We start from the raw sequence: 12,690 nt of genomic DNA on the forward strand, positions 1-12,690 counted from the left end.
GATTTTAGGCCAAACAGACTGTTTGGTGGAGGGTGAAGTACTCAAATTAGGTGGACCATTTCTTCAAGCATGGCAGAAGAAACATTTGAAGCTGTATCCCAACCGATTAGAATTTTATCATAAAAGTCGTGATGGACAAATAGTGTTTGGTAAAGGGGTAGAGGTAAAGTAGTTCTGTTATATAGGGTGAGACACAAGAAATCAATGTGTACTACTTACCTATATGATGCAATGAATAACATTATTATTCAACAGATAAAGCAATTACCTTTTGGAGACAATATCAGGGGAGATAACAATGTTTACCATGAATTAATTCAGTTCATTTCATTTGTTAGAAAAAAAAAAAACAATAAATAAAAAAAAGCTTGAGAATGAAAATTGAATGTAAGGAAATCTGAGTTAACAACCTATAGTATATTTAAGATTCAAATTTTATCAATGCAATCAACATTTTTTTCTCATTGGTTGTTTCTTTTTTTCAGCTTGTTTCAATGTTAGATATAAAAGAAATTTATCCAGAGTTCCAGAAATTTAATAAGACAGAAAATTGTATTGTGATAGTTCTAAAAACTGACACCAAGTTAATTATAACATCACCGGTAAGTTCTACTACTGCTAAGATATGACAAAAATTTCATGTTACATTTTAATTAAATAATTTAATTAAGATGGAAGATTGTTCGGGAAGCAACTTCACTTTTCAATGTATATATTACTTATATCAGGTCAATAATTGTAGCTCCCACATTTGTTTAATTTATTATTATCCGATGACAAATTGACTAAACAATACCATGAATTAATCTGGTTCCCTGGTCAATATCATAAGTGACCCTAGGATCGCTAAAATATAGACCCAGGTCACCTGCGACGGATATGTACAATATTGCCGCTTATGAAATAAAGTAAAAACCAAGATGAAATTATCAAAATTAACTTATTATCGTGCATTTGTATTGAAAGGTAATCTAAGTAAATTGGAAGAAATATTTAAACATTGCTTTTAAAAAATTTGAATATTAGACCGTATAAAATAAATTAAATAACGTCATATCCACTCAGCCAATCAAAAGACAGAAGACGTCACTGGTGACCCGGGGTTATATTTTGAGAGAAACTTGTGGAACGAAAATATTACCCGGCTGCCAGGTTATACCATGAATGAAATAAAAACTTGTTAAAAAAAGTGATGTATTTACTAAAATTGATTTGAATGTATTTGTCAAGACTAGGATCCCAGATTTTTGGGATTAGAGATTATAAATATAATTCATTGCTAAGCAGAATGCAAAATTTTTGGGGTAATGGACGAGATGTGGTAAGGCTCATATTTTGCCCCTACATGACTGGAAATTAGAAATCTGTAGAAGTTCTGTTGTTTTGTATGTTCCATCACATTTATAAGCATATCATATCAAATTTCAATATGAAATATTATGTTCAATATTTGGTAAATTTGTGAATTTTCCATCAAATGTGCCAAAATGTTGGCACTTTATGGAATATCTTTGCAATTTTTGAGTGCCTCTGCCAACTTGACAAAAAATTATATCTTCTAATCTTAATTTCCACTTTAATTGGAGTCTTCATTGGGAAGATATCCCTGGGTCACATTGGCAAATACCTTTGAAATAAACAAAATTAGGATTTAAACTTGGCAATTTTCTTAATTTTGTTTTCGGCAGATTTTAGGCTTCTAAAAAACTAAACATTGATGAAATGGTGAAATTTTAAAAACTCATTTAAAAAAAAATTAATCATTCATGCATATCACATTTTTGTCATTTATTTCAAACTTTTTGTAAAATAGGTTGGTCAAATTTGGCCTTTATTGTACCTGATGCAAAAAAAAAATAAAATTTTCCAATATTAGGGGAGGGGAAACATCCCCTCTGCTCCATCTTAATCTGATATCTAATGTCTCTATTCTACAGGACAAGGTGCTAATTACTCAGTGGAAGGATGAAATAATAAATGGACATAAGACTTCTCTACAAATCATGTCAAATATGACCAGCAAAGGTTTCAAGATTTACGGTGCGCTAACAAATAGTCCCAGCACCGAAAACTTTAAACCACCATTGGAACACCGTAATAGTAATGGAAGCTAGATCATTTTTTCTGTTAGTTTATTTTAGTGAAAGAATGAGTTGACTATTTGGATACTAGGGAAGTGATTTGTTCCGTATTTCTCACATGCAATTTATTCTACGTGAGAAATGGCAACGTCACCATCTTATCATGTTATGTTTCTCAAGTAGATCTCATGGTGCCAAGGACTCTTATTTTAATCTTTAGTAACCAGCCTGTGAAGGTTGAAAAACAAATGCACAACTGATAAAGATTTGAGGACTTAGTAGCAGAGTATCACAAGAGTTAGTTATGTCATCACAAATATACACAGGATTTAGTGATGTCATAGCCAGTGGTACACAAAATTTAGTGATGTCATAGCCAGTGGGGCACAAGATTTAATGATGTCATACCCAGTTTACACAAGATTAAGTGATGTATAGATACAAGGTTTTGTGCTGTCATTGCAAATGATAGCTGAAATTGTGATGTTGGAAAAATGGCAAGGATTTAGTGATGTCATTTAAGTCACAGGTTTGCGTATCCTACACCAAAGTTGTTGTCTCAATGTGGATGTTTAACAATTAAGTGTGAGAGATTTTTTTATCAGCTGGACAATTTTGATTAAGTTATAACTGTGATCACTTTATGTTAATACTTTAGTTAACTATAAAAAGCTTTGTCTGGAATATTTGAGTGATCAGCAGCCTAAATTACAGTCAGAATGGAAGATATGAACCTACATACTTGTAATTCCATTATGCTGGCTTTTACATTGGGTTCAAACTTAGGTTTATTTTACACATTAAAATGAAACTAATCTATTTTCTTTCTCCACCCAAAAGTGTAAATTTTCACTGAAATATCAAACATGACAGTTATCAATCCAGCTATTTCTACATAACCCTGACAGTACCATTGTATCATCAATGATAATTGTTTTACATGCTGTTATATTAAGTTCTAATTTTACTTCTCAATATGTATTTGGGAATTATGTGGTATAATGTTTCAATACCTACCTATACTTTCACTGGATGTTTAAAGTGTATTAAGGCTGCTGAATACTTGAAAGTTACTGTGCTACTTTTAACACCACTGTCTGCAATCAATAATGGTATTCAACTTCTTCTAGTGTTAACAAGAAAAGTGATGTATTGTATTATTGTCAGGCAATGATTAATCAATCTACTGTCCCTATAATGTTCAATAGCTACCCCCTGGACCAAGAATGGATTACACACAGTGGTTATATTTTATCATATTAGCTGTGTATGTTTGCTACCTCGTTGTTGACTACTCGGAACGGGCCGCTTCCTGTTTCGATATTATTCATTTTCAAAGTATGTGCATCATCATTTTTGGTCACAGAGTAGTTCAGTGTATCAATGCTGTTCATGTTAATTGTGTTTTTCCAACTTTTATACATGTGTCATGAAAATCTAGTATGAATGTGATGTTATTACATTTATTTTATATTATATGTGGCAAATGGTACATTATTGTAAAACTAAGAATAATAATTTAGGGGCTAAGTTTGTTTTTAGACAAGACGTCATTATAGGAAAGAAAGTTTGGTGTTGTTGGAATATTTTCTTATTTTATTCATACTTTAAATGATTTTATACCAAGTGTCTAAGAAGAGGGTGAATTTACCTTGTTATAAAAACAAAATAGAATCTCACTGCTACTATTTCTTTTTTTTTCTTTTTTATAGAACAGTATAATACTTATGAAATGATATTTTTATTTCACTTTTATAGTTATTATATTTTGGATGAATTGCATTATACCATATTCCTTTAACATTTCTTTGCTAACAGAGCTAGCCACATTTTACAAGAGTTATCTCTCTTTCTTTTAAAAAAACATTCTAGAAGAAAGTAAAATTGTAGATACAGTTTTTATGATAAACCTTTGATTGGCATAGTTAATATTGTTCTCTCTGAAACATGTCTAGTATAACTCAGAAATATCAAATTAGCAGCAGTTTTAATCAGACTGCAAATTACATTCTTTGCATTTGGAAACTCTGGTCCATAAATAGTTATTGAAGATGTGGACCAAATGTCAGGAATGTATTTTGAAGTTTTTAGTACATAAATAAAAGCATGACCATGTCCTGTAACTAAGATAAGAAATTTCATCAAAGTTTCAGTAAGACAACTCTTGCTGATGGGAAAATATGAATTAAAAATTAAGCTTTTATTTGTTATTCAAATTAAAATTATGTTGATTTACATATTTTTCGGAAACTTTTGTCCATGATTTACTTAACTTATGTTTGTTAGTTGGTTGATTTTTCTTATAAAAATTTGCAAATAGATTTTATTAGTTTTTAAAGTTTAACTCCAATCTTAAGTTGAACTGTAGTTCATGATAGTTTTTGACACTGTATTGGTTAGGAGTAAATATAAATCCCTTGTTTATCTGGTAGAGAAGACTTGGAAAACAAATATTTACATAGAATTCCTATCAGCGTAAATTTTACCAGTGATTTTTAATAATCAAACCAATTCCAGTGTTTGTAAATAGGTGTGTATTACATAACTGCAAAATTCATTGTCAGTTAGTGGTAAAAATTAAAACCTGGGGTCATTTTCAGATAAAGTTGTAAAAAATGACATCACAATAGAATAAAGCCTTGTGACATCACAAGTTATGATTAGTTCTACACTTGCAACTTCGTATTAAATTGACTTTTCTGAATTTTGTTCATTTATTGGTTCAGTGTAGCTTCCAATCATCAGTATAAAATGTGAATTTGATAATTCAAGTATTTAATAGCAATTGGAATGAATGCTTTAGGACTTTGAATAAATAGAAACAGCATGATATCAAGAATTATTCCAATCTTTAAGTATGCAATAAACACTTGATCCAATTTTGGTATTTTCTGACCACTTTTATCAGGTCATATATTGAGGTAGAAGAGTAAAACGAAATATAGCCATTTAATGAATAAAATTTAAATTTAATTTTCAATGTGTCCTTAATGGAACAATATGAGTTTCATTCCTTGCTTGTGTGTTAGTTCATTGATTTTGACTAGCTGTGTTCAGAGTATTATAAATGCCTACTTTAGCATACTTTAGATATTTTACACATTGTATACCAAGGATACCAATTTGTTTTATCTGTTGGTAATTAACCCTGAATACTCCCTAGAGTGAAGTTGAGCTTAATAAAGCCAATGACAGTAGTCATTGTCAAGTATTAAGTATGTTATGATATCAATGATGAGGTCCAAAATTTAGTCTTATTTTGAGCATACAAATTTTTGTGAAATCAAATGCAGGACTTTAAAATGGTTTGGGTGTGTGTAAAGGGAAAGCTAGGGTCTAAATAGTGCCTCAGAAGTATTGCTAGGGGAACAAAGTAGAACAAGTATGTGTACAATAGCCATGTTTAAAATGTAAAAAGGAACTACATACAAATAAAATACAAATAAAACGTAAAAATATTAAAGAGGATGAGCCCAAATTTTCATTAGGAGCAAAGAGTGTTGAGGAGAAAAGTATCAACTGAGGATCCCTACCACACCTTGTCTCTGTGGTAGGGATCGGCAGTTGATACTTTTCTCTTCAACACTCTTTGCCCTTAAAGAAAATTTGGGCTCATCCTCTTTTATATTTTTACGTTTTATTTGTATTTTATTTGTATGTAGTTCCTTTTTACATTTTAAACATGGCTATTGTACACTTATTCATTATTCTTATTTTAAATTGGTACTACCATTTTTACTCTGAAAACATCTATTTTAAAATGGTACTGCCCTCTTTGAAAACACCTAATTTAAAAAGGTACTTCCCCCTTTACTCTGAACACACCTATTGTAATTGTCCCATTGTAAACCAATCGGGTAACTCTTGTTATATTAATTGAGCTCCATAAACAATCAGTCCAAAGCATAATGATGGGATCAGTGCAATATTCTTTGACAGTTGATTGTGCTATAGGTGGCATGTTGTCTTGTCTAATGTAGTTATTTCTTCAGACACTTTATGTATTAACTTTCATTAGGAATTTGGAAAACTTTTTACACTTTTACAAGTTAACCTGAACATGTTTTAACTAGCCTAATCTGACATAATTGATGTTAGACACATTTGGAAGCTCATTTGGTTGCATTTTCCTTGATCTTTTTTTTTTGTTTTTTTTATCATTGTTCTACCAAGTATCATGCCTTAACTGTCTTTCAAAAGCTTAACAGTCCAGTCTTGGATGTTCTTTTTTTAATCTCTATTTGTCTATCAATCTTAATTTAAACTCATACTGGTAGAATAAGACATTGTGTAATCCTTTTGTCAAGAAATCATTTAACACTGTATTTTAAAAATCTGAAAAAGGGAAGGAAAGGAAAAAAAGAAAGTCTATGGGAAACTTTGCTGTGCTGTGCATTTTTACAAATTTTAAAAGTCACTATGGTGAGCCTGGAGGGGAGGCAGGGGGTGGACCGCCCTTTTTTGGAAAATTTGGTAATATCGTTATAAGTTTTGGCAAAGAAGTGCACAGTTGCCTGGAACACTCCCTCAAAATCTCTGGATCCACCCATTGACTACATTTCAGCATCAACATTTCAATCTATAAAATCCATAAGCTTTGCTCTGACCTCATGTTATCGTCCATGTATACATTAGATGACAGTAGATCTTGACAGCTGTAGTACTTAAATCTTTATAAAAATAAGGCAGTAATTGACACATGGTCAATTAAAACCATTCCAAACTAATTATATGATATTATTGATTACACAAAGATAACCATGTTAATTCACCATTTTGTAGAATTTGTATTTGTTTTTGCCTGATTTTAAAAAGATTTGTTTAAGTTTTAAAGATAATTACTGAGAGATTCTTGGTTTTTGGATCAACTGGCTCAGCTTGCTAAGTACATGGACCATGTGCTTGATACTTTGCTATGGCAAGTTAGATGAACTGTGTCAAACCATTAGGGTAATATTACTATGATGTTCCAGTTTTAGCATCTTGACCTAAATTTTACAGTCCATTGCATGCAGAAACTCCAGAAAGAAGAATAAAGATGGAGTTTTTTATATGGGGTATTTCTATGTATGAATCTTCTGAGTATATGATTTAATTTTTTTTCATTGGGTAATAATTCTTGTACTTTTCTTATTTGATATATTTCATATATATTGTTCTTAATATCTGAATTACATATAAAGTTAACAGCTGGAATAATGACTGAATTTTATTAATCCTACATTTTATGCATTGAAAGTGATGTTGTAATATTTTGTTAAAATGGAAGTCATTCTGGACAAATTTAATGATATTAAGACTATATTGTAACTCTCCAGTTTTAATAAGAAGTGAAGAGTCTGTTTGATTCTGAACATTTTTAAGAATACATAAAATTAAAGCACTTTGTTGAATGCACCAGTGATATGTGTTTCAACTTTAATTTGAAGAAATTTGACATTTTTGTCCAGAGTGGAGCTCCATATCTTCATTTTTACCATATCATTAATTTGGCTGGTCCAAATTTTTATTTTGATAGTTAGAGATATTTCAAGCATGTTATCAATGTATATAGTTGTCACAAAATTACTCAGTTGGATTATGACAATTTGCTTCTTTGAAGTCCTAAATGTATTGAATTAAACCATCATAAAGAGTTTCTTTAACTGGCATGCAGTAACTACAGTTAAAGAGAAGTGTATTAGCTATTTTGAAAATCCTGTTTAAAAAATTTTAATTGTCTTTGAATTTAGCTAGTTTTTCTCATAACCAATTATTTATAATTCATTATATTTTAATAAAATGACATTTATCTGGAGTTGTAATTGACTTCAGGTATATATTTGGTTTCAAACATAAAAACTCCTAGAATACAAACTCACCAATAATGCATTTTATTACTGAGAATCTCTCAAAGAGAAAGGGACCCAGTCTTAAAAGGTTTCATAGAATAATCATAAATACAGAATTTATTTGTAAAAGTAAGATTTTTTTTCTGCCAAGCTTTTATGATGATGGCTTTAATTGAAGTAGGGACATTGATAATGCTTCCAAACAACTGGATAAAGTTGAATGTCATGGACCCTTTTTAAGCACACTAATGTTGAAGACTGGTGTTATTTATATAATAGTCCATTTGGTAGCATTTCACATTTGACAGATCTTATGAATAAGTGTAGATTTTAGATAATTGTGTGTCTTTTGCTATTTATTCTGAGAGTGTGTGATCTTTCTCACTTAATGTCATAAATTGTCTTAGTTGAGTACAAAAAGTCTCTTGTGAGAATTTTTTTTGTTCATTTAATCTCATGATCTTAAATGAGACAAGTTTTCAAATGAGATTTTTTTCAGATTATCTCATTATCTTAATTGAGACTTATTCTCATTTTTTAGATCAAAACTCATCTTTTTGAACTTGAGATCTTGCGATCTCAGAGTGTGAGATTTTTTTCTCATTGTATATCATTAGATCTCATTTGAGACTTTGTCTCTGATAAACCAGTTTATATGTTATGATACAGAACATGCCACTGTAATGAAATAAAACACATAAAAACTTACTGACTTTTTTTTATTTTAAACACCTTGGCAGTCTGGTGGTAGCGTGTTCACCTCAAGTGGATAACTTCAAGTGTTCCATTCTCGGCTGTTGTATCAGAGACCCGAACGTTGATAATGCCTGCTTTTCCACAGAAATTAAAATACTATATTTTAAAGCAGTTTTTGCATGACATGGGTTATGTTCTAATTGTATGACTTATGATGTACAGTGATTTTTAACCCTGCATGCTTAGTTTGTACATTTGTATAATTTATATTCAATTTCTTTATTTCCGTTAAAACAAGGGACTCGGATCTTTTTGAACTGATTTTTGGTGTGTCAAGTTGTATAATATTTTTTCCATTGTGGCCAGATTTTGTCGGGTGAGGGCAGTGATCACGCCAAAGTACTTTAACCCCTTTGCATTTTTTTGCACCTGTCCCAAGCCAGGAATTTCTGGCCTTTGTATGTCTTGTTTCGTTTTCACCTTTAGTTTATTTTTTTATGTTACTTGAATATACAGGGGCAACTCTTTCGCTGTACCTATGTATCGCTTAACTATTATCTTTTTTTGATCCTGTTATGATTTTTGTATTGGATTCCTTATAAAATCCGTACCTATGTTTTTCACTCAGATTTTAGATACTTCCTACGGTTTTTAAGTTATAAGGGATCAAAGGGGCAACATCCCAATCAACTTTTTAAACTTCTTTATTTTTAAGAATAGGTCTGATTTTTAACTTTTTTAAATTGAATTTCAAGTTTTGTGATATATTGTGTCCAAACCAATTGTTGTGCCCATAATGAATTGTAGGTCCGTATGCTTTAGTGTGTGAAAAACTAATATTGTGTCCACACTTGCCCCAACTGTTCAGGGTTCGATGTTCGATCACTGTGGTCGTATCATGCTGTGCTCCGCGAAGCCTTTTATTATTTTGAGTGGGGGCTTTGATTTGATGTATAAGAATTTTGTTCTACGCAAGCACTAGATTTTTCATTTATATTTCAGCAGCAACCGAAATCAAAATTAATATTTTAAAACTGTCATTTTAAGAGATGGAGGAAAATTTAATACAGAATCATTTAATATTTTTTTGAACGGATGAGGAAAAACATTTTTTTTCCTCCAAAGTTTGGAATTTTTTCCCCCCAAAAAAGATCCCAGACCCCCTTCGCTAATCAAATGGTCGTTGCCTAAATATTGGCACAGGAAAGAAAACATCCGAAATATCCAAATGGGACACTTCATAGATATCAAACTCAAGTATGTGGCTAAAACGTGATAACGGAAAACAATGAAAAGGGGCAAGGATGTCCTGCTCCGCCAGCGAGGCCCGTCGAAAAATCCAGTAAGCGTCAAATTTGGTGGGTTGCCAGTCCGATAAGACATGGAATTTTTCTTAAGATGTTTAGTCTCATCGTCATATTGGCCAATCAATTTTTGATGACCATAAACCTTCTGAACTGTTGATATCAACCAAGGCTATACATGCATTATTTGACCGCATAAAAATTAATGCTGTTCACAGTCTAAACGCGCTAACCTCTCGTCAGTGATGTATTTTTTTTCGTCCTCTTGATAACACAGTTTTCGTTATGAACGTTTTGCTATTGAGTGTGCTTTAAAAATTTACCAATCAAACCATACAATGAAATTGATTGTTCCACATGTAATTCGGGGTTAATCAGGCATGAAATTAAGAGGTAGACCTAGGATAAGGGATACAACTCCTACAAATCATTGGAACGTTTGTATTCAGCATTTTACATCAAAATCATGTAAGCATCAAAGTGACTTGGACTGGTTTTATTCCGTTTCAAATGAAAGCTATTTGGCGAAATTGAATATGATACAAGCCAATCACTGATTTCAAGAGTTATGTCCCTTAGCCTATGTCTACCTCCTTGAGTCGGGTTATCATGGAGCTGCCTAACAAAACAGTAATCTACATTAGTAAAATTGACGTCTTCCTACCTCAGACATATTACTGAATTGCTGCACGAAAACCCGTCATCAATCTATACCTTAAGTATTACTAATTCAGGTATCAACCCCTTCTCCGCAAAAATGGTATCCAATAGATCCCCAAGGCACCAGATTCCATAAATTATAATACTTCGCAGGACGTAGTTTCATACGTAAACAGTATTCGAACCTTCAACAGTTGAAAAACGTTTAATTCACCTTTCAAATTTGATATATAGACCTCTTATTTTTGATTGCAATGGAATGTTTACACAGAGTAAGGTTTTGATCAGACTCCGCTTCTTGATCCCTTATTCCTAAAGGTTCCAAGCACAACCCCATAACCATTCAGCATTTTGTTTGTGGTATAGCACCATGTGTTATAAAAAGATATCTATACAGAAGTTATTGTCAGGATATAACAATAATGCTTTTTTTCTGGTCCAGTTATAGCTTTTAATTCCTAAACGACACAAGTCATCGTCTGAACACCAGCTCTAATTTGTTCGTTTCTGCCCCTTTTGTCCATATTAATTAGTTCTAAACCGTTCGAGTCACATCGTTGAGACCTCAATCTAATTAAAACTAGCTCTTGATTATTAAAGTAAAAAGAAAACGTAAAGAAACAATTTTACAAAAAAAAGCAAAGAAAGCTGGACTTAGATACTGTATGAGGCTATTATGATTTATAGGGTGTATGGATCAAGTCAATATCCTCTGCTTTCTAAAGATGAACAAAAATGTTAAGTAACAAACACTGCACTCACGGCACAGATGAACAAGTATTATAGCCTGACAACCCCAACATGTAACACACCAGGGGTACCCCATTCCACCACCTGGGGCACACATCCCAGTTGCTCTGTGGGCTTAGCGCCCTAGCCCCAGGCTAAGGTTCTGAGCTCTGTTTAGTCGCCTTTTACGACAAGCTTAGTGCTGCTTCAGGCCTATTCTTTTAACACCCGGATTTGCACGGGGCCAAAAAAAAAACAGGTAAACGGGAAGTTACAAAAACTGAATTTTATCAAACCAGGTGATAACTGCATTATCGAAAAAAAAATCAACACTGTAGCGAAAGGGTGGTTGATGTTTAATGGAAGCATAGACCTTGACACAAATCAAACCCTGGAACGACAAAATGACAATGGACATACGTACTGTCAGAGATGCAACAGCGGGCAACGAGGTGCACGAGGGTGAGCAATTTTTGCTTCTTTCAAGACGTACAGAAACCGTGTACCCTGCTGAAGATAAATATTATGAAAAAGAAAGAACATCTACGTACGGACACTCTGTATCGAACAGTCGGGGCATGCGAATATCCTAGAACTTTGGGAGTGAAGACCTTATTCTATGGACAATTTAAGGGTAACATTATAGCCTGAATAAAACTGAAATATTGCTGCTCGGGCGCTAAACCCCAATCAATCAATCAATCAATCAATCAATCAATCAATCAATCAATCCTGCCCCCGTACTTAGCGTTTGGCTAGGCTGCGCTGAGCCCTATCGGTGTATTGCTAAACTGGAGAAAAACTCGGCAAGAATTAGTAAGAATAAGTTTGCCCTGCGATGAAAATAGACGAAATTTAAATTTGATTATTCAACTAAACTTTGGCACATATCATATCATTATACCCCACAGACTAAGTTTGAGGGTATATAGGATACACCCCGTCTGTCCGTCCGTACACATTTCTTATCAGCACAAGTACTCCTAAACCTCTCATGGGATTTTGATGAAATTTGATGGGAAGGTATGCATCATACAGAGAGAGAGAGAGAGAGAGAGAGAGAGAGAGAGAGAGAGAGAGAGAGAGAGAGAGAGAGAGAGAGAGAGAGAGAGAGCTTTTTACTGCATTTGGAGTGGGTGTAATCTCTTTGTAAGCTTGACAACGGTATTTCTAGTTGGACCTGATGATACATACTATTAAAATAGAAAAAAAAGTTGATCACAAGGGAAATAAATCCTCCCGATAAAATGTATATATGAAAATGAAAGACTGTAAATAAGAGAAAGACTAAAGGAAAACAAATGTTGTCATCTTCTTTATATTTATTTGAATAAAATTTCCATCTCATGTCTGGTTGTTTTGTATTAAACACCATTAAATTTTAATAGA

At 32.5% G+C, this 12,690-nt stretch overlaps 1 protein-coding gene across 1 annotated transcript in view; it reads left to right on the forward strand.

The window, feature by feature from the left end:
* The window catches only part of LOC148608259 (G protein-coupled receptor kinase 3-like), an 88,245-nt gene extending 85,995 nt beyond the window's left edge, over positions 1–2,250 (forward strand). The window contains exons 17-19 of the mRNA XM_088546989.1: positions 9–163; positions 486–602; positions 1,938–2,250. Of these exons, the coding sequence (XP_088403115.1) occupies positions 9–163; positions 486–602; positions 1,938–2,114 (449 nt within the window). The 3' untranslated portion in view covers positions 2,115–2,250. The remainder of the gene's footprint in view (positions 1–8; positions 164–485; positions 603–1,937) is intronic.
* The last annotated feature ends 10,440 nt before the right edge of the window (positions 2,251–12,690 follow it).

The sequence above is a fragment of the Perna viridis genome, chromosome 9, assembly GCF_037379345.1.
Source record: "Perna viridis isolate PV_CMFRI_1.1 ecotype Kerala chromosome 9, ASM3737934v1, whole genome shotgun sequence".
Taxonomy (NCBI): domain Eukaryota; kingdom Metazoa; phylum Mollusca; class Bivalvia; order Mytilida; family Mytilidae; genus Perna; species Perna viridis.